At 40.1% G+C, this 23,466-nt stretch overlaps 1 protein-coding gene across 4 annotated transcripts in view; it reads right to left on the reverse strand.

Annotated features, from left to right (window-relative positions):
• The window catches only part of LOC103475741 (cell adhesion molecule DSCAML1-like), a 70,887-nt gene that overhangs the window by 39,705 nt on the left and 7,716 nt on the right, over positions 1 to 23,466 (reverse strand). For all 4 annotated transcript variants that reach the window (XM_081615694.1, XM_008427583.3, XM_008427582.3 and 1 more), the window contains exons 2-3: positions 18,714 to 19,034; positions 13,382 to 13,528 (exon numbers count right to left, since the gene is read on the reverse strand). In XM_081615694.1, coding sequence (XP_081471820.1) covers positions 13,382 to 13,528; positions 18,714 to 19,034 — 468 coding nt within the window. The remainder of the gene's footprint in view (positions 1 to 13,381; positions 13,529 to 18,713; positions 19,035 to 23,466) is intronic.

Here is a 23,466-nt window from a genome sequence, read left to right on the forward strand (position 1 = left end):
CAATACTCCATGAGATTCCAAAGTAGCAATTAAAAAAAAATAATCTAACCCTAATTTGAACTTTTGCACAAGTTTCTCCCTGATCTGCTGTAGTCTCTAGTCTTCATGATCCTGTTGTTCACTTGTGATCTACAACAAACCTCTGCTGCCTTCACAGAGCTGCTGGAATTAAATTGAACTCTTTTTACTAATCAAGGGCCTCCCGCCTGCAATTTGCTGTTATGGATTTTAATTATGGGTATCAAATTAAAAGGGGATAAATGCAAATGCCCACAGGTTTTTTTGTTGTTAAAAAAATAATAAAAGCAATAATAAAAGCATCGTCAGTTTGCTTTCACTTCACATTTATGTGCCGTTTTCCGCTTTCTGTTAGTCCAAACATACAGTGAAGTTTCTGTATGCTAAAAGGTGCTTTAAATATGGTTTACAAGGCGCTCTATTGATGAGATTACAGTTTTTTTTCAGAATAGGACACGTTTACACCAAAAATACTTTATGGATATTGTCTCCATATTCTGTCGTCTGTTTTCTCTAGTTTATTCTTAAAGCACAGCTGTTGTTAAAGCCTCAAGAGTGGCTTAGAGTGCAGTTAAGATTTTTATATTTCAGCAAAAGTCAAACAAAAAATAAATGCACTTGCTGCAGATTATTTTTTTTTTAATTTTCAGCGTCTTTTCAACACATCGGAAATAGCTCTGCTGGATAAAAACGCTTTGAGTTTGAATGTGAAAATATAGTCAACATTCTAAATGTGACTTTATCAAAATTGTGCTCCGCTCTCCTGCCTTATACCTTTTGCTCTGAGCGGCAAGTTGCAGAGAAGAATTTGAAAGAAGGTGAGAAGACAGAAGGAAGGAGGAGCAGATCAAACACTTGTGACTGTCACCGAAAGGAGACAAAAGGAAAGAAAAAGCATGCAGCATATTCTGGAGATATTTCCCTGCAGTGCTGGAATACGCTCGGTGCCCACAAATGCTGACATGATGCACACGCTCAGAAACACCAAACAAGCTTAAAATATACCCAATGTTACTTACCCAAATGTATTTATATATTTAAATGCATGTATATTAGCACCAAAAAGTGGATGATAAGTGTTGATTAATCAGAATGAGAGGGGAGAAAGGAAAGATGGGGAAAGTCAACGGAAAGATGGAGGGCTAGCTAAGGGGGGATGCAACAGTGCATGTCTCTGTTCCCCATTTATGCAAAAAAGGAAGTTACATCTAAATTCAGAGCAAGAGCACACGGCAGCCTGTCTATGCTTCTCTCTCTTTCTGCTGTGTACATTTAAAGATCAATGCAGATCCAGGTGGTTGCCATGAAATATATGCTTTCCTGCATGATTCACTAGATGTCCACTAAAATATGGCCAGTAGCTGCAGTTGGATGATTTCCAGCTTTGACTGGTGGGTGGCTTGTCGCAAACTCAAAAATCCCGCCTTTTTTCAACCTTTGAATGCACCACGTCAACCCGTGCTACCTGGTTGCAGAAAAAGCGACGCTCTTCAGTGTAGACATGTGTTCCTGAGAGAAGTAGTATTTGTAGAATCAGTGAGGTGTTTAACATTGATTCATTTAGGTGGTGAAATAGTGACACTTTGAACAAATACCCAGAAGGTCCAACATATTACAACAAAAAAGTATTTTCACCAAAACCACACCGAGGCAGCTGTTTAATAAACACCAGCTCTGCTCACTGCAGAAGACAGTTTAAAATGACAACTTTGTAATAATTTGTATTTAAAAAAAACAACAACATGATTTTATTGTGAATGTTTGATGTTTCCACTGCATCCAATATAATTTATTAACCTCACATGACAGGAAGGCTGGAAAAAACACATTTTCAATGCTTTTCTTGCGTTTTCATACATGACTGTACAAAAATTACACATTGAAAATTGACCGCAAATTTTGATTGGCGAGTCTCACACTGGTCTGCTTTTATTTCACAGTCAAATCAGGTCTTACTTCCACAACCGATGCTCAACAACTCTGATAAATGAGGGTCCATTCTGCTGCATTGCTCTAGCAAAAGAGACTTTGTTACGGCGGCCAAACCATTCCTACGGAGCATGAATCAACATGCCAGTTAAGTCCAACACAGCATAAGGAACGTCTGAATCTCAGCCTTCAGCTCTTTCCTTTTTCTCAGCTCGCCTCTCTGTCACTTGTTCATTTTCTGGAAGAGGGTCGGTCGAGTTGCTGGGAGAAGCCGCGGCTCTGTCATGTTTTCATTAAAAAGCTACGCTTCACTGTCTAATCCTAACTACTGTCCTCTTCCCTAACCAATTCTGACTGCTTACCTCATCTTTCAATCATAAGTGCCCTGCCTCTTGCCTACGTGTGATCTCTCGCACGCCGACTCTAGGCGAGTGCGGAGGATGCTCGAAAGTTGAGCCGGACAAACGTGGGAGCGGAGACGGGGCGGGGTGGGCGACACGGACAAGGAGCAGAGTCCGGTTTCTGCAGCAATGAGACCTCGTCTCTTCTGCTCCACTGGATCCTCTGTCCCAATTTGCCCTGTGTGACTTTAAACAGTAAACACTGGGGGAGGGGACGGAGCGGAAGGGTCTGTAAAAAGTCTGAACGGATCACTGAGGACAGAATTAAAACCAGCTGCATTCGCGAGATGCACACAGCACAGAGCCACAGCAAGGACTGCGTCCCATCCCGACCAGACAGCCTAAATGGACCAACCCAGATAGAGACCGCGGCAGGGAGATTAAGAAACAGTGGGAGCATCAGAGGAAACGAGGGATGGAGGGGGAAGAGGCTGAGCGGATGGAAGAGAAATAGGGAGAGATGTAGAAATAGGACTCCATTATTCATGACGTGTGTTTCATGTGCTGGGTGACATCTGGGACAGCAGTGATAATGAGAGTCCCACGAGACAAAAAAAACTACATACACACACATCCTAATACACAGAATCACACAGACACGTGCTGCCACAGTCCACACACCTACCCTCTGCAGGATGTCCCATTAACTTCTACTGAACTGTTAATTGTCTGTGCACCAAAATCTAAATTCGAAAGGAACGCAAGACTTTAAAACTGTGCGGCAAAGCAAGCCCCGAACAGCACAATATGCTCACTTCTTCACCTCATTTTATCTAGTTTCAAATAAGATAAAGAATCCGCAGTTTGTTTATGTCTTTGTCTGATTGTGTGTGTTTGTGTGTGTGATGCAGTGTAGTCCAGCTTAGCCCATGGCCTGGGGCAGTGAGCTGCATTAGCAGCACTGAGTGAGCCGCCTGGTCTCTCCCTATTAGAGCGCTGGTGGCAGAGGAGTGTCACCGCCCAGCGAAGAGACACGCAGGACGACAGAGAACATAAATACCGCTAGACACACACATACACACATGAATACAGACAGTGACACACCACAGAAGGACAGCTAAATGACTCTCGATACAAACAGGACCAACGGGTAATATAAAGAAGTTTTTTCTTATACGGGATACAATTCTGAGTAAAAGTAATAGTTTAGTTTTCTGTGGAGATGCTCTCCTGCCTGCCATCACCCTGATATTTAGTTCTTGCCAGAAATTCCTCATCAGATTCAAGTCAGGACAGGGCTCTGGTTTTCAAATGTAGAAAATAGTATATGTTGGTAAAAAGATTATCTTAAACATAAATCTGTATCAATAATTTTCAGCAGTATATATATATATATATATATATATATATATATATATATATATATATATATATATATATATATATATATCAGTGACGTGTGGTCAGGGGTCAAGTATCAATTGTAGAAGTGAGACAGTAGAAAGGTCCAATTTGGGGAAAAAAAGCAATTTAGGTTGATTTTCAGTTCAGTTCAGTTATTTACATAGCTACAATTTAGCAAATGCCATCTCAAGACACTTCACAAAAACTGTACATGTTTGCTTGACATGTGCAGTTCACTGTTGGCACATTTTGCACCTTCGCCTTGCGGGGGCAGTAATCTCCTCCCATATGCTAACTGGTCTGGGCTTCCCAGTTTGCTTTCAGGATTCTATGAGTTTTGACAGGTAAAAAACTGATTGATAGTGTTTTGCAGAATACACTTCAGTTTGCATGACACAAAAAAACTACTATTGTTGTTAAAATTTCTATTTAAAGTTGCAGTATGTAACTTTTATTATTAAAATATTTTTTCACACATTTATTGAAACTGCCACTATGCTGTGACAGTATAGTATGAGACAGATAATCTGTGAAAAATCTTCTTCCAGTGTAATCTAGAAACAACCAATCAGAGCCAGGAGGAGGATCTTAGCACTGTCAATCACCCTCTGTGTGGCGCTCCTCTTTCCCCACTTTCTCTCTCCCCTCCTTGTTCTTTCTGCTACAGCTAGCATAGCCTGTCATGAATAAACAGTTTTTCTGTAATGGTAAGTTGCTTCTCCGCCATTAACACATTTAGCAGTGAGTGCATGCGATTGATTGACAGCGCTAAGACCTTCCTCCTGGCTCTAATTAGTAAGGAGCCTTGCATTTTTTCAGATTGCAATAATAGCTGTCTGGAGAAAATTTATAGTTTCACAGATTACTTGTCTCATAACAGACAGTATATAAACATAAACTTTCTTCCTTTTTTTCAAAGTTACATATTGCACCTTTGATCTCATATTTGTGTTTACATACCAGTGTCACATAAAGGCTTGCCTTACCTTGCACCCTAAATGCATTTAATCACTTCCTCTTATATTCTGCTTTCACTTTTTGGCTGATAAAAACCACTTATCTGTAAAATATGAACATATTTCTGCAAAGGGAGCAACCCAGGTTCAAACAGGTTTTCTGTAAAATTGTTTTTAGCTGATTTTAGTCCTAAGAGTCTTTGACTGCAGAGAAGAAAACTAACCATGTGCTGAAGATTGTTGAATTATTGACTACATGCAACATTTTGTATGTACAAGCTAATCCACAAACAACAGCTGAGAGAAAACTCTGTCCTCTTCCGTCACGTTAACCTCGCAAAGGCCCTTCTGGTTTGTGCGCCGCTCATCTTCCCATCCATTGCAGTCGATCTCAGCCAGCAGTGTTGACTTGACCCATCTGTACGTTTGGACAGTTTATAGTGAGGAGAATCAATAGGTCTGATTGGGAGGTCATGTAGGAACATGGTGCCTGGATGACCCCCAGAGATCCCCCGTTCAATCCCTGATCACGATTCCTCCCAGACTCTAGATGATCAGTGGTGTCAGATAAGTTAAAACGGAGTTATTTGTAAATGTGGATATTCATAAACATGAAGTTGTCCATTTTAGACAGAATTACTCCATGTGACTGTCTGATTAAATCTCATATAAAACAAGGCTGTAATTCCCCGACTCTTGCAAGTTGAGGAGCTCTTTCTAAAGCCAGGATTAGAATAAAATCACTGCCTTCCGTAATGATAGAAAGAAACACGAAGATTGAAAACCAGATCCAAACTTCTTGCCACGCTTTCCTTTGTCTCAGTAAATAAACATTTCCTTAAACACAATTTCCCAGCAGAGCCGCTCATAATCTCCTCGCATTAATCCGTCTTTCGTTAGCCTTAACAAAAGCATGGAAGGGAGCCAAAGAAAAGGGGGTAAAACCTCTTTACTTAAATCCTATTCCCACTCCAGGCCACATAAACCCTTCACCTCTTTTACTTTAAGCCTCGACACAAGCCTTCCTGCTTTCACTTTTTCTTAAAGACTCTGGATGAAGATTAGTGTCTATCCTTTGCAGCCCCAGTATGGACAAATCGTTTACCTAACTTTTAGAAAATATAGAAAATAAAAAGTGCACGAGCGATGCTAATCTTACCGGCTTGACCTGCCTGAAATGACAAGACCTCATAATAAAGATGCAGCTAATTGGCTCTCAAATGAAAATACACTTTTGTTGTGTTTTTGAGCACACTGCACCTCTCAAAATGATTACAACTATAAACATGTTTTATTAAGATTTGATGTGACAGACCAATACAGTTGACTAGAATAAAAAAACCCACATAAATCAAAATTGAAGGTTGCGACTGTGATAAGACAAGATTCAAGAAATAAGCTGAAATATTTGAATAGTTTTCCAAGGCTTTTGTGGACTTTGTGAGCATCAATTTGACAACTGAGGTTTGAAACTTCTGGTCAATGTAAAACAATGAAAAACAAACATCAAAGATCTGATTTTACACCATCCATCAGATTTCAGGATAGCTCGTAACCAACTTCAACAACCAAACAGAATAATTTCCTACTCTATATGAAATCTTTATTTCCTTTAAGCCTTTCCAAATGTACTGGCTCCCTTTCTCTTTCAGTCACCGTACCAACACTTCTTGGCTCGGAAGAAAAGACAGTGGCCAGATTCCTGTCAGAGTGATGTGCTCGCAGGGGGCTTTCCCATCTTTTCCTCTTACAGTGAGTGACACTGATACACTGACACACTGTAAACATGCCCGCGCAGCACCCGTTTTGTGTTCAGCGGAGACACAAAGCCAGCGGAGGCAGAGGGGAGCCACTGCGAGCCACGATGGAGTGCATGCATTATGCGAGTTAAATGCACGCGAGCAGGCGACTGTGGCAGTGTGTAAATAGTCAATAATAGCCGACACTTGTCAGCCCTCTGCTCTGCACACACAAAGCCTGCAGTTGGGTCATTGCTGAACTCCGCCTCTTCTACCCCACTCCCCATTTCCCATCTCTAGCCCCCCCCTGTCCCAAACACACACAACTGGGCCTCTCAAGCAGATATAATTATGCCTATTGTGCCCCTTGAACACACAGGCAACACGCATGCAGACACACGCACTTATCTGTGCTAATTAACACACCCACCCACGTGCCTATTCAACCTAACTGAGTAAAAGATGGCTGCCAGCACTCCATCTGCTCCTGCTCTGCTCTCAGCACACCGGGGCAAATAAGAGAGGGGGCAAAAATACCCAGAGAAGGCGGCAGAGGTGAACAACCCACACATCAAGTGGTAATCATTCACTTGTTCTCATGTTCTCAGACAAAATCAGAAATCAGAGCTAAATTTCAGCGCATTTAGGATAAGTTTGCATGTGCGTATAGCCGCACCCTCATCTGCATGATGCGGTCCTGACAATAACCCCCCCCCCAACCTTGTGCCCTGCTGCGTGCCACATGGGACAGAGGTAGAGAAGAGGCGGGAGAAGGATGATGTGTGACCCGATGATGATGGGGGGAGGCGATGGTCGATAGGGTTGTGTTCCAAGAGCCCTGGGGATGCCACGTGCTCTCCACCCTCCTCTTTCACACAGCACCCCGATGCACCCAGGCAGCCCGAACACAACAACAACAGGACAGCCGTCACGCAGTGGGGCAGAGCTCTGCCTTAATGTGTCCCGAGTTAATGTTTAATGAGTACTCCACATTCAGGCTGCCTCATGCAAAACCTGAAAATGGCTTTACTATGTTGGATTTGAGAGCAATGCGTGTTTGTGCTTTGTACTGCTTGTACTTTCTGGAGGCGCGTGCGTGCGTGTGAGAGACAACTGTTTACAAGAGTCCGCTGTGTTCCAGACGAGTGTATCTATTAATGTATTCCTGCTCTGAGTGCACAGGCACAGATTTACAGTACAAACAGACATCGTGTCCTCACACGCCGCTGCTCTCCATGAGGTCTCCCTGTCACCCCTCTGCTGCACCTCTGCAGAGCCTCATGACAATCACTTTTTAATCACTGAGCAGGCACCTTACGCAGCATGTGCATAACCCAAATATCGAGTTGTCAGGTAAAAATGCACAGAAACATGGGAGAGCAAAGAGCAGAAGTCTGGATTTGAACCTACAGTATTTTGTCATTTAGGAAACTTTTGTTTTTTTTTGTATCATACCTAAAGGACAAAAGTAAAGTTAAACCAATTATTATTTATGTTTCAGGCAGATTTGGATTTGAAAAATAATAATAAAAAAAACAAGCATGAGGTTTGGGGGGGAAGTAACACGTAAATAAAAAAACCCCAATTTTTTAAATTATTTATATCCTTGTTCTTTGAGGTTGCAGCGCTTAAACCCATCTTATAATTAGTGATCAAATTATTGCATCTTTCATTTAGTATTTTATTGATCTGTCCTTGGTGATGAATTGAACGTCTTTGTGGTTTGAAGGCCATCGCCGCAAAGCATCAACTCACTTCGGATTCTCCCAGATTCAAGTTGGGACTTTGACTGGGAGAATCCAAAATACTAATATTACTTCCAGTCAAAATAAACATGCCGGCAAAATTACGAGACTACTTTTGTCAAAGTTAAATTTACAAGGTATAACAAAAGATTTTATGGCGTAATTCATGAAAATCCTCAACTATAATAAAAAGTTGATGCCTTTGTTTATGTAAACTAACTAGGAGTCATTTTGTGGCTACAGACATTTTATTTATTAGGAGAATCAATACTTCTTTGGTCTGTAAACTTTGCTGAAAACTGATGTGTTTACAAAAGTAGCACTTCAAATTGACTTTGTTCAGATTTTAAGACTTAAACCTCCAACGAGCACCAAGTCATGATAAACAAAATATCAGAAATACATCTCCAGATTTTCTTTGGACTAGAGTATGTTTCGTTTTCCTTTTTTAATTGAGTATTTTAAGGTTTTAATATGAATGAAAATCTAATCTTAAAAGTCATTCACAGAATTATTAACACTCTCTGCAAGCTGATCATCTTGCCTGTTGTTTTCCAGTTGTCTGAATGGATGTGTGTTTATAGGCTGCGTGCTGTCATGTCTATTGAACGGCCTAACATCAAACTGGGACCCGAGGGACAAACGATCGATCTGTAATGTAGCCTGTAAGTGACCTCGCCACCTGGTGAGTCCCTGTAGAATCTGAGTTTGCACTGCAGGGGCTCTTAATGCAGCATTTACACACTTCCACTGATTAAATTCACGCAGCCGTCAACAATGAGGACTTCTGTTGTTGGACTAGATTTCATGTAAATCATATGACTTCTTTGCAAACGCATAAATATGAGCAAACTGTGTACCAGGTGGATTACACAGAGCATTGCGGGGCATCTTCTGTGGACCACCATGTGGCTGCAGCCATCTGCTGGTGCTGTTTCTATTCATCGGAGCCTCTCATTAGCTTACTGCTAGTTAGACTGGCTGCCTGGATCTGCAGGCCCCACTGTTGTTTTTATTCTTGTCCACAAACTCTCCATCTCTCTGTCCCTGCTCCAGCTATCCTGCTTCAGATCCTCACTTAAGACTACCAAGTCTCCCTTGTCTCATCAGGGTCCATTGTACGCACACACACACACACTTGCGAAGGCCCAACTGCAGGCAGCGTACAGTATGGGACAGTGTAGTGCAAGGGAAATAGGTCAGTCTGCTTGCACCCCTCCCCTGTTAAACCCCACTCACTGTCCTGGCTGGACGTGAAAGTGGGACAGGCGAGGGGACACGCGCACACACACACACACACGCATGCACACGCAAACACACACGATGCACCAGATGGGTAACGTGTGTGTTTGACAAAACGGAACCTGTTGGGGTTCAAAGGGCACACGGCTGTGTTGTGTTATGTCATCAACTCCACCTTCCGACCGGTATGTTGGTGCTAATGATCAGTGTCCGCACGTAATGACACCACTGTAAACAAAAAAAAGAGAAAGAAGTACAGGTATGGAGAGAAAATGAGGTGGGGAATTTGCATTTTTAATTCAGTAGAAGCAGGGCTGCCTAGGCGTTTGCTTGTCGTTATGTTGTGTCCAGATGGTGGGAAATTTTAGAGGAGAGCTAGAGGAATGAACTGCACCTGAGGTCAGTCGTAGCACAAATCTTCCTCTGAAGGCAACGGTTCTCTAAGACTTCAAGACCCCAACTAAATCAAATCGAATTTAAACAATCAATTAATGGAGAAAAATCAGTAAGTAATGTAGAAACCATCTTGTAGCCCCTCTTGATGACTACAACTACAATCAAACTCAGTGTCTTTATAAATCAGAACCAGGGCGCATGATGAAACTGGACAGGAAAGTCTGCAACTTCCTGAATAAAAGTTGTCTTTGCTGTACAATCACAAAGTTTCCAGCTAGATATTTCCGGGAAGACATTCGCCAAGGGTCATTGGGCCAGGACTCAAACGTATGATGGCTGAATCGGGGAGTCAAGTCTATGTCGCACGCTCTAGCCCTGCGCCTTCCAGAAGTTAGCTATTTTCATTATTGATCACCTGTATAAACACAGATAAAAGAAGCTATGTAAAAGAAAAATGTAACTTCTATTGAAGCATAAGGACTATTCATTCAGGCAGGTACAACATAGAGTTAGACTTATATGGTCATTATACTTCATTTAGTGAAATGTCGATTTGAGTAAATGCTTTTTGCCCTCTGAAGTTGAATTTGAAATTGGAAATGTTGGGAGTCTTTAAGAAGTCATAGTGAAGGTAAAACCTGCATTGTCTACATAATATGCATGGGAACTGATATAAGTTTTACCAGGCTAATCATGCTAATCGCTGGGATTACATGCAAAAGGCAGTCTAAAATTTCAGCTCTAGTCATTACAGAAACTTTTCTGTCTCACACACCTCTGATTCTAATACAAGTAGTTAAGACTAGAAAAACTTAGAACATTGTTACTAAAGTGAAAATGGAAATTATTAAAACTGGTTTGATCAGGTCAGAGCTGGTTAATTGTCCACAGATCTCTGATTGGTAGATTTCTATGCAGTAGTAATGTAGATAATATAATATCCAGTGTTATTTAAGGGCATGCAGTGGACTCCAGGTGTTCGCTGGGGTTAGGACCACATCCACTAAAACACTCAAATACTTGAGATCCCCTTTGAAAATACTTCCATCTATTTTAATAGTTCAAACATCAAGCACTGTAACATGTTTTAATAAACACAATGGAAAACCGTGTTAGACGTTAGCTTCTTGAGCAGAAGCTAACGTCTACAGTCTCCCTTATCTCCATTCTTCGAGGTACAGCCAATAAGCTCCTGGGAAAATCAATTGGATTGACTGGTTTGCAAACGCCAGGCAATAGCACGTTAAGGTGAACTGTAGGTAGTTCAGCTGTTCCCAAACTGCATTTTCTTTGAATGTTTTAGAAAAAGACATCTGTGAACCTGTGAATACTGAACTGTAATCAGTGGAGATTCACTGTTTGTGACTTAGATGTTAATAAGGTATGAAGTGAGGCTCAGTTTTGAGAAATGCATATTCTTAACATCCTTATATGCAACAGCGTTTTCTAAGATGAAGATCACCAAGATGGTAAAAACGAGTCCATATGAATTATAAACATATACTCATCATGGTGCGCTATTTTATGTGCGAGATGAAAGGCAGGTTAGATAAGCCTCATCACTATTGTTTTAAAAATATTTATTCATTTTATTGCTCAAATAAAACTCTCATCATTCATGAAATCTATTTTATTTCATGGTCCAAGAGCAAAGTTAGAAAGTTTTCTCATTAAATACGAAAAAGGCAAGTTATTAAATGAATGACCCAAGTGTGTGCAGAGACAAAGGAGACGTGTTCACCTTTACACAGTGGATTTACTCTCTGCAGATCAGCTGTAACACCTCCTGCTGTGTTTCTTAAGACCAGCTGACAGGACTGTGGCAGGCAGTCAGCCGCTCACACACACACACATACACACAGACAGCTTTTAGTCACAAAATCAATTTTAATTTTCACATCTTCATTAGATCTATCCAGAGAGACCCTCACTGGAGAAGCAGACCATGATGAAGCACAAAGACAGTTTGGTGATGGTTAACACTGAAGCATCAATAATGTTTCCCAAATATTTGCCTGTTTGTACTTCCGTATGTTTCTATGTGATGTTCTGACTCAGATTCACTGGAATGTGCTACGTTTCTGACAGCCGAAGACAAACGTAAGCCGAGCTCAGTGTGCAACTCGTCTCGTACAGCATCTGATTCTCACACTCACTGCTCATCAACTGACCTACATACCCCTAATTACACACAGCAGCCTCACAAACCCGTACACAGAAACCGTAAATATACACTCAGAAATGACACATCCAAATTAGATCATCTACTGTGGCTACAAAAATGTTTTGTTCTCGTCGTAGTTTTGTACATAGCATTCTACTGAATATAATTTTACATTTATGACAAAAAAAGAACAATAATAACTCATTAGGCATATATTGAACCATTTACACCATGTATAATGGTACCGGCAACATCATGCTGTGAAGATGCTTCTCAGCAGTAAGCACTGCAAGGTCAAGATTGCCAAGCGACTTGGGAGAACATTTACTTTCTAGCAAAACAAGGACCCAAAGGAAGGGTAACACAGAAGTGGTTCAAAGACAACGAGGTTAATGTTCTGAAGTGGCCAAATCAAAACCAAAATTTCAATCCTGTTGAAACTTTGTGTCTGGACTTGAAAAGAGCTGCTAACACCAATCAACAAGCAGCGAGACAGAAACTGAGCTGCTTTGTAAGGAAGAATGGAGGAAATTAATTCAATAGCATCTCCCACAATGTTTAACCTTTGTAAACATGAAAACAATTTAATAACCTCCTTTACTTTGCGCTTTGGATACCAAAAAGCTAAATCATCAGAAAAATTTTTTAAATTGATGAAATGATAATGAGAATACAGTACAAATGCAACATGGTATCAGTGTGTTTTTGCATACATATGAAGTAAAACACCATCTGCTTCAGGACCTAAGGCCATTCTTGCCCTACTACCCTCTTTGCGTCTCTCTTATTTCCCGCTAATTTCTGTCTTCTGCAAAGGGATCGTGCAAATAAAGCTTGCATTCTTTCCAAACATAAAATTTAAAATGCACAAAGTGCTGCACGTAACATCAAGCTCAACTTTTTTCTGTATCTTTCCCCGTCAGACGCACTCACACCCAAATGAGGTTAATGAAGATGAATGTGAGGGCACCAGTCCTATTGACATCCTGTGTCTCTAATTGTGGCCCTGTTCTTCAAGGACATGGTGGGAAGACAAGCAGGGAGTGGACAGAAATAGAAACGGTGGGACTTTTGGAAGAGAGTCTGTCTCTCGTTTTCTTTAGCGTCAAGCTCAATTAAGTGCAGGACTTGACATTAGCTGGGGAAAACTGAGTGTGATGAGGAAAGCAGTGAAAGGAGGGACAGAGAGAGGGAAATGTCAAGAAAAAAAAAACAGGAGGAGGAGGACGAGGGCCACCAGATCAGTGATCCAGAACGGTAAGCAGACAGAAGACACACGTTAGGAGTTCGGTCAAGCAGAGCGCCGCATCCAACCCTCCTCCCACAAAATCAAAGAAATAAAGGATAAAGACATCCCACATCCAGGAAATGCAAAGCAATCAAAATCTCCAACACACACACACACAAAAAATTACATAAAATTCCAATCAGCTATTTGATTTCCTACCTGGAACAATGGAAACAGTGTCTCTTTCCCAGGACACAACACTGACATACTCCTGCACGGCAGCAGGAATGAGGCACTTGAACACTGCTACGTTGCCCCGCATTGAGCGCTGGTCCGCCACCCGCACAGTGTAGGGTTCCCTGAAAACTGCAAACACACACACACACAAAAAAATATCATCTAATAGAATTTTGTAAGCTTATTTTCATAATAGAGGTTAAATAAAAGTCTAGAATAATTTAATATGTGTAATACTTAATAAGACATTGTCAACATATGAATGAAGAGTCCTGGGTGCATTTCATGGCACGCCTGGTAAGAATGTACAACAGCATCAAAATAAATTATTCTTTTATTGAAGGAACATAATCTGACACAGAAATATTTAGAAAAATTCAATCATCAACGGGAGAACATGTATTCAGTTAAAAACTGATTGTTTTTAATAAAATACCCAGTGAAATGGTTCTTGGAACCCTAAAACATACCAAAGTGTGTCGCAGGGTTTTCATTTGTGTTTGTTTTGTTCATTTTTATTCAACAACTTTTGTGTTCTGCTCCGTGTCCATTTGGATTTATTTCTCTTAAGTTGGTGTTTATCTTTTCTGTAGTTCCATTTTGAGGTCTAGGTCTGGAATTTATTTTTCTAAGATGGGACATCAGTATCAGAAACACCCGTGTAGACATGGGACCATTTCCAGAAATCTTTTCATCCACATGGCAACACTATTTAAGAGGTGCTGAACATGGCACATGCGACGTGTGCATAAAGCCTCCACACGGGAAGCACAACAAGAATATAAAGGCGGCGAACCACAAAGTGTGAGCGGAGTCTTTTGTGTGGACAGACAGCGAAGTGGAGCTTCTTCTCCATGTCGCAATGTATTATGAAACTCATGAACTACAGGACAAACATGTAATCTGCCTTTTGTTGTTATGCAAGGAGGTTGGGTTAATATGTTAGGGTTTTCTCAAAAAAGGCATTTTTGTTTTCCACATGGCAGACATTTTCACTCTGTAAGCCATAAAAAAAAACACAATTAGTTTCCTAAAGCGCCGTTTCCAGGTGGACCTGGGGCTCAAACGTGTAAAAACCTTCCCACTTTATAGGAAAAAGCTTTCCCTGTAGAAGGGCCCTTAGTTTAGCTCAGTTCCTGTCAATTAGTCTCCCCTCCTCACTTTTCCTCCTGCCACAGCTGCACAACTTCTCCAATGAATAGTTCTTCTGGTTTCTTTGTCATTTTAACCCTTCCTGCATATTTAAACTCCTGGTTTTCATTTTTATATTACACTCACACCCGTTTTATGTCATGCTTCCTTCATGACACCTTTGTAATTATTTATTTATCATTTATAAAAGCTCTTCACCTTTCTGCCTCTGGTTCTGCCTGGATTTGGGCCCAGTTACAAGCCACATAACTGAAGTAGCTAAAGCAGTTTTTAAATTTAAACTTTATGTTCATCAGAGGTTCAATGCACATCTGGGTAGCACTCTTTGACTTTCTGTTTCCCTTGAACATAAATGTCAATGAACACAGGCCCATTTCTTCTATCCCAGAACCAGTAGGCTGAATGTGGGTCCTAATTTATCACACAGTGAAGACAACGGTAAGCGAAATAAAAAGTCACAAAGGCTCACTGTAGCTAACAGGAGCATGTATGCTCACCAACGGTCTCCAACAACCGTAAGATGTTATACACATCAGTTGTCCATGACTGATGCCAGAAAAAAACTTTTTCTGTCCAATCACTGCAAACATAAAAAGTTAAAACTCCGCTGGGACTTCAACAGGGACTGTGTCCTTTAGTTAGGTGAGACTAAAGGACAGTCTCACAGGAGACTAAGTTGGAGTTTTTAAGCAACAAACGCTTCAGGTGGGTTTGGTATAAAACAAAAGATGAATATGTGAAAATAGACTTTATCTCTACTGTTAAGTGTGGAGGAGAAGCTGCAAAACTTTGGGCCTGTTTCTCTTCCAAAGGAAAAACAGGAAAACATTTTTTTAAAAATGGTTTGTTTTGGGGTCTTTTAGCATCTATCCATCTAAAACAAAAACCAAAATCACATCCCCATTTTGATCCGTTTCTTTTGGTCATGAGTGTTATCTGGTGACAATACGGGACGGTCTGACGGTGGGAGAACAAGTAAATCAAGAGCTTTATCAGGTTTACAATCACCAATGTACCCACTTTCATGGCCAACTTTTAAAGCAGAAAAATATGATGAAAGGTTAACATAAGATAGCTGGACAATCTTCAGAAATTGATCAAATTATATTTTACAATGGGGAATGTTATCAACTGAATAAATGCAATGTAAATCTTTAATCGATTTTTCCCCCCTTTTTATCCAGGAATACCTTTTAATAGGATAACAGAAACAACATTCGATTTCTTGTAGTCTTACTTCTCCTTTGACCATGTATGACTCAGGCTGCCATTAAACAACATAATCAAGGAAGTCATTTTCTAGCGCTGGCATGACATCAACACCATTTGTGCACGGAGCTTCACAAGGATATAATGTACAGAGCTTCAAAAACCATTGGGGAGTTTGTTGGTGCTTTGCTTTTATGCAGGTTCAGGCAATATTTTACACTCTGTTGAATGAGCAGGAGCTCATTAGCAAAATGACATGAAAGCTAGGACGTATCTGAAGGTTGCTAAGAGACTGGTTCGGAATCCCTTGCCTGGTAACAGACACGGAGATAGCATGCATACATTCCCCGTTGCAACAAGGGAAGAAGCCATGCGCAAAAATTTACATCTTCTTAAAATAGACAAAACCGGGCGCAGTAGATCAGCCTGGTTCTCGTTTTAATAAATATTTTCAAACTCATGTATTTCTAATTTAGTTTCAGGTATTATCGCCAGAAAGCAGTTGGCCAGTGATCCTTGTTTATAACCATTCTTTGGCAGAGGAAGCGCAAAACTATCGGGAACCAAATAAAAATCTGCGTTCTGTCCGATTGTGACCTGATCGCCATCGGTGCCAGGGCTTGACGCAGGCCGCTGGCGGCAGGATGTTTGCTTAGCGCTAATCCCCCCCCTCAGCTCTTGAGGCCGGGCTTTCTGGTCATGTGGGAACGAAGGCAGCAAACCGGCTGCCGCCTCGCTCAGGGTCCCGGCTCAAATCCCCCACTTGGCTCTTGTATTAGTATTAGAACGAATATGAGTATTAGTTCATGCCTGTGTTGGGAGGCAGAATATGGAAACAGATGTTGATGACAGCAGGGAAGGGGGAGGGACCAAAGTGGCCTGAATGAATGAGCGGAATAAGGTACGGAGCAGGACAATGGATGTGGCTTAAAGGTAATCCAGCTGTGTGTTTGAAGTGTCTGTTAATTGGGTTCTTTGCTTGTATTCCTGGGCCAAAAACCCCAAATGTACTTCTTCTTTGAAACTCTGGATGAAACTTAGCTTATTTAAAGCAGCCTAACGCTATTGAATTAATAAAAAAAAAACATATTGGTTAGGTCTGTTAATAAAAGAAAATTACAGAAGCATTTTAGTCTGGAACAAGATGAAGAAAGGACACAAAAAAATGGAGAAAAATAGCTGAATGTAATGGCAACAGAGGCAACTTCAGGTCAAAATGTCCCAAATTAGACTGCTGCAGTGTCTGCTGATGTTTGATGATTGATCATCCATTCTAATGCACTATGGAAAAGATTTTTTCCCTGGTGTTTGTGAAATAAATCAATATATGCTGTGCCAAAAAGATGACAGCATCTACTAGGGTTGCCAACTTTTTGGAACACCCTTTTTTCAGGTTGAGGAGAGGTTATTAACAATATGTACCACCCAGGAAACACAGTAAGTTTACCTGAACAGAGTAGAAATTTGTGGATGTTAGATTATGATTGCTAAATTTTGTTAAATAGCTAAACCTTTATTTCAGCAGCCAAAACACTATTTGCAATATTAGCATGAAATGCTAAAACGATATGAAAAGCAGCTTCCATTTGTAGCTTTTAGTCATGCATTTGTGTTAAATTTAATCTGTTAAGAAACATCTTCTGCTAAAGAGAAACCCTTCCCTTCACTGTCAAAACACTAAAACTGATCAATTAGCGATCTGGGTTCAATGTTACAGTTTGAGAAGCATGTTGCTATATAGTTTACAGCATGGCCTAGTTACCATGGTAAACAGATATTAAAACGTTACAACTTATTAGTAAGTTTTTTAATTTAGGGGTAAAATTTAAAACTATAACAAAGTCCAAACCCCCAGCAAGTAACTGTTTCTGAATAGCAGAGGGTCCAGATCCTCTGTATGTCTCAAAACGTAAAACATGTCAAAATGGCTGCAACCGTACATTTTTGACCCTGAAGCAGAAGAAGTGGAGTCTCCTGTACATCCAACAAAGATGCAACGATCAATAATTCAGATTTTACCCCTCAAAATGTTGTAGACAAGATACATTTTTAACATAAAGATAAACCTTTCCTTTAAAGAACAGGTTTCCATTATTGTTGTCATGTAAATGGTTTATATGTTGTAATGAGACGTCTACTTTATAAAGGAGAACGTCTTTATTTTTCACTTTTCAGCCATCAAATATACAATAAAAGAGTGAAAATTTATTTCACTTTTAATCATTAAGCAGCGTTGAAAGATAGTCCATGCAAATGGCAAAATATATGCATTGCAAGCAGAGATTTAATGTATGGCAGACAAAAGACGCTAGCCAATCCAATTTTGCATCCAAGCATTTCTTTGTGATTGCTGAAGTGCACACGTTACTGTGGACAGCTGCGATTTCAAATATTGTGCATCTCTAATGCAATCCATAAAGATTAAATGTTTCAAACATGGGAGATTTGGTTAGGAACCATAGAGTCCACTTTTACTGTAAATATGTTAAAGCTACAGTATGGCAATAATTACTATGATAAGACAGTATGTATTTTTGTTTTTAAAGTATTAAAAACAACAACTTTATGAAATCTTGCATTTGCTTTAAAAATGTCCTTAGCCTGTTTTGTTCTGACCTTTTCTCAAGTGACTGGAGTTTCTTCCTCTTTTCTTTTGAGATGGAAATATTTAAACACTCCATCTGCTGAATGAGACTCATTCTCAGTGGCCGATGTTGGAGCGTTTCATCACTTGCTCTGTCTAATAGGTGCGAGTAAAGGCCGGAGCCTGATGTGGTGAGTGATGCAGATGTTCTCTCTGCAGACTCTGTTCTAGGTCAATCTGTGTTCAGGTCAAGGGCTATTTTAGGGCAGGTGATTCAGTGTGGGCTGGGTTTTGTTTTGTTTTTTTTGCAGCTGTCAATCACATCTGCTCTATTTTCTGCTTAAATCAGTGTCTGTCGCTGGTACTCACCAGCTTTGATGCGGATGTTCGGGCTGCGGATCTTGCCCGCCTGGTTCTCGGCGGTGCAAAAGTAGTCGTTGTCGTGGATGTAGCTGTTGTACGCGGAGGGCGAGAACGGGTACAGCTGGAGGGTGCCGTTGGCGTGCACATGGCGGATGTGGGGCACGTCGTAGATGTCGTCGCCAGTGGCCAGGTACCAGCGCAGTATGGCGCTGGGGGTGCCCCCTGCAGGACAGGGCAGGGACACCCCCACTGAGCTGGAGTAGGTTACCCTCTGCAGGGAGGCATTTACAAAGTACAGCCTGGTAGAGCCCACATCCTCACTGTGTACTGCAGAGGCAAACAGACGAAGCATTAGCACTTATAAGTCAGATGTGGTGGAAACACCAAAACCAAAGAAAAACGTCGCAGTAGGCATGGGCCAGTTGCCATTATCTATGTATACCGATGTGGTAAAAAGGTAAGATTAGAATGACGCTACAATTTTAAACACTGCGCAATATTTTGAGGATTTTTCCCTCATAGATCATTCAACATTTTGTTGTGTGCTTTGCTAAATACCTGTGTCCTTCTTTTGGCATGTTTTGGTACCACTGACCACCATTCAACCTGAATTTATTGAAAGTGTCACTGTTCCATTTTGATCTTCAGTCTTAGCCATATTTCTACATTTTATATATCAATATCAACTAAACAGTGTGAAACCCATCAAAAAGCAAAAAGTATTTCTTGCTTTTTATGTTTTGAATTATTAAAGATTTTTGTTAATTATTATTAAAGCCAGTAAAACCATGTCAAACATCTTTACTTCAACTATTATACTTACTCCAGGTTATCCCACATTGTAATGGCTCTTGCCCACATCAAAACAACAGAAACAAGTTTAAAAGGGTGGGAACGTCCTTCAGACGTGTTGCAAAATAATCAAAATAAATGTATGTCAAATGTCCAGCTGCAAACATCAGTCATGTGACTCAAAAAGCCAGGGATTTGGGCTAAAGCTTGTGATGGTTTAGGTGGATGGGACCGGGTGGGGGGAGGAGGAGGAGGAGTCCGTTACCTCCATACAGTTTGTGTGCAGATACACAAAGACAAACAGAGACACGGGGAGGGAGGGAACTCGCTGATAGGTTATGTGATTGGAATTTCTATGCCAGACGCAGAGATTTAAGTCTGTTTAATCTCCTTACATATTTACACAAAAACACACACACACAAATACACACACGTAGCCGTGTTATTCATAGGCCGTCAGATTAAACACACACACCTCCAACAGAGAAAAGGAGAGTTAAAAGAGGAGAAATTCAGGGAGGAGGGGGGGCGCACCAGGTTTGGGAGTTATTAAAAGAGGAGTTAATGGGGGGGGGGACATTTCTGATGGACAGATGTGGTATTTAACCACTTCTGACTCTAATTTACCATGTTATCTCATATACAGCCACTGACCAAATGGTTCCCCCCTTCAGTCCGGGACAGATTTTATTAGAGCTCCTCCTCAAAGACACCAAAAGATGTAAAGTTTGGGTTACAAACTGCATAAAATCACTTTATTTTTTTCTCTCTACATTAACATTTTATTACAAACTTTTACAAAATCGACTGGTGATCAAAAAAAAAATTACATTTGCCTCTTTCATGTTGTTGTGTTGCTTCTTTTTTTAAAAATGTTCATATTACCACTCCAATTAATAGTTGTTCAGCTTTAGGAAACACTGAGCACAATCACTTGTTGCAAGTATAATATTCAACAAGCAGAGATATTTTGCAAAGATTTCACCAAAAAGTAAAATTTATTTTGGAAAATATCTTTTTGAGATCGAATAGCTGTGAAAATAAGGCTCACTTCATATTATTAAACAAAAAAATGTGACATTTTGGAAATGTGTAGACAGCTACATGTGGATATGTGTATGATTATTATTATTTTAATGTTAACGTTTCCCTCATGTGGCACAGTATGCTGCACAGTGAGGGAAAGGTGTGGAGGTTTTGACTCACAAAAGGGGAATAATAGAACCTGTAATAAATATCTCAGACATTGCCAAAGGCTTTTACAAAGAGGAAGGTTTTATAGAGAGATTTGAAGGCAGTTAGAGATTTAGTGCGCCCGATTTCAGTGGGCAGGGAGTTCGATGAACTGGGGGTGGGGTTTGACAGGAAAACGCTTTATTTCTTGTTATAACAAACGTTGACCTGGAGGTAGCTGGCAAGACACAAACCAGGGATCTCTGTGGTCAGGAGGGTGGAAAAAGGTAAATAAGTCAGAGATGTTTTTAGGGACATTTGGGTTAAAGTGCTGTTTTCTTTATTCATGGGGAGAAATAGGGTTTTGGCCACTGGGAGACTGAGCACGGAATATTTAAAGCATAGGAATTGAACTGATTTTGACACTATCAAGACCAGAAACATTTTTGACTTGAGATTAGAATAGAATATTATTTTCTAACTTCTGTCAGCCTGGACAATATTATTTGAGAGACAGTAAAGATCACTAGCTATCAAATCTTTAAATTTACTGAAATTTTATGCCATGCAAAATTTAAAGCAACAAGATAAACTTTTCTATAACATCAGTCAAGTTTACTTTAGATATGATGTGTCGCTACCGATGAATTGACAGAATTGTGCTTTTTACCTTTTTCTTATAATAAATTAATGCAAAAATATCCAGTCAAACATGGAACCTTTGTTGTTCTAAATTGTTAATATCAATATTATGTTACAGAATCAAAGAGAAAGGCAGCCGATGAGGTTTATCAATAATTGTAGCTTCTTTTAGAAGACGGGGGGATTCCTGGTTAAAGATTGATAAATCTGGGCAACATGTTACAGATGGTATATGAAAATATGTCTGGCAGTCCAGCGGTGGGCTGCAAAAACCAGGTCAGACTCCCTCCCCTCCGCAGATTACTGATAATAGCCCCTGAGCATAAAGCCCATATTAAAAATTGCAATATCTATAATCTCCCAATGGGGGGACAGCAGTAAAGTAGGGAAGTGAGGGGTCGCCCTATCAGCTTGGGGGGAGGGGGTTGTGGGCAGCGAAAGACCCTCTCATACAGTAGATTATATGGCCTGGAGGCATGGGCATTTGGGGGGCTGCAGAGCGCTGGGACTGATGGTGCGGGAAGTGGATCAGAAAGAACTCCCACTACTCAAAACCATGTCAAAGCTGTGCCAAAACCATGCAAAATGCACACACACACATGCACACATGAAAACAGATAAAAAAAATAAAATAAAAACCTTCACATACGGCCTGTACTCAGCCATATTGGGAGGAGGCAAAGTGGCTTTCAATGGAGGCTCAGAAACTCCACCAAGCAACTACAAACCATCAACCTAAACATTTTAAGTAGAAACTCAGTCTGTTAGTGCAGATCAATTAGAGAAAAACATCTCTTTATGATGTGAGCCAAAACATACCGCTTCCTTCTAGGGCATCATCTGACAACCTGATGTCTGAACAAACACCATGTCTGTCTGTCTACATGTCTGTCTGTCTAAGTCAATAACTCAATGTAGTCGGCTGGCTAGATGGAAAAACTTGTATCTGACAATCTTTACAGAAGCCAGTTAAGAGGTGCTGGCTAATAAAGTGTGAGAAATTCCATTTATTGGTCAGTGTTCAAAAATTCTTACATTTTTCAACACCTTCTGTGCAAAATGTTGCACTATATATGCTTGCACTATGTATGCTGATAGACTTAAGGGATAATGAAAACGCATGTGGTTTCTAGAGCTTCACACAAGCAGCTACAAAGCGCAGCTACAAGCTATAAGGTTCTTAATATTTAATTTCCCATATCTCCTATATTAGATGCAATGTAATATAAAAGTAGGATTTTCTAATTAAGCTAAACTATAACTTATTAAATATTTACAAAGAGAGAAACTAACTACATAATTTTGATAAGATGATCCCCCTGCAAACAATATAAGTGGCAGAGGAAAAGCAACAACAAAACAAAGAAGAAAAATGTTTTTCTAAATTACTCTCTTCACCATGTCAAAAAATAAAAACTACAATTTCAAAAGTTAAATTTTTAGAGTATTAAAAAATTTTATACAACAGATTTATGCTTCACAACCAGCAGGAGATATTTGTTACAGAAACTGGTACAAAAATTTGTTAAATATACATATATTAGATATGCATGAGAAAAAAAAGAGTATAGGGTATATATTTAAGAAGAAAGTCAAAGGAAAAGCTAATTAAGATACGACCATTTTGTCTGCAGTAGAGCAAAAGAGATCAAAACTGAGCATATGGCACATAGTCTGGACAAAATACAGAAAAGTTTTTTTTATTATTATTATAAGTCTTAATCAGAATTGGCCAAAAAAAAACTTATGTTGCTGAAAGCAGATAAAATAATGCGATGAAATAAATAAAAAACTCCAGAGGTTGCAGATATTAGGCTTATTAGGCTTTCAGCTTGATAGTTGGAGGAAAAACAACCTATATCACACTGGTTTAGTTTTTTTCCCCCCCTTTATTATTGTCCTGTCCTGAAAAGGTTGCAGAACTACATCTTCTGACATTTCTTCTTGGACATGGTCCTACTGATTTCATATATATAACTTTATGTTGCATGACAACATTCCTCAAGACTGGCACTGAACTGCAAACAACTGATTGACAGACAAGAGAGCTGGATGTTTTTTCCTCTATGATGAAATATTTTTCACACTTTGTTGACGACTCTTTTCTTATAAAATAATCTTGAATACTTTCCTAGTCAATCCTACATTTTAA

This window comes from Poecilia reticulata, chromosome 14 (genome assembly GCF_904066995.2).
Source record: "Poecilia reticulata chromosome 14, P_reticulata-male-v2, whole genome shotgun sequence".
NCBI lineage: Eukaryota > Metazoa > Chordata > Actinopteri > Cyprinodontiformes > Poeciliidae > Poecilia > Poecilia reticulata.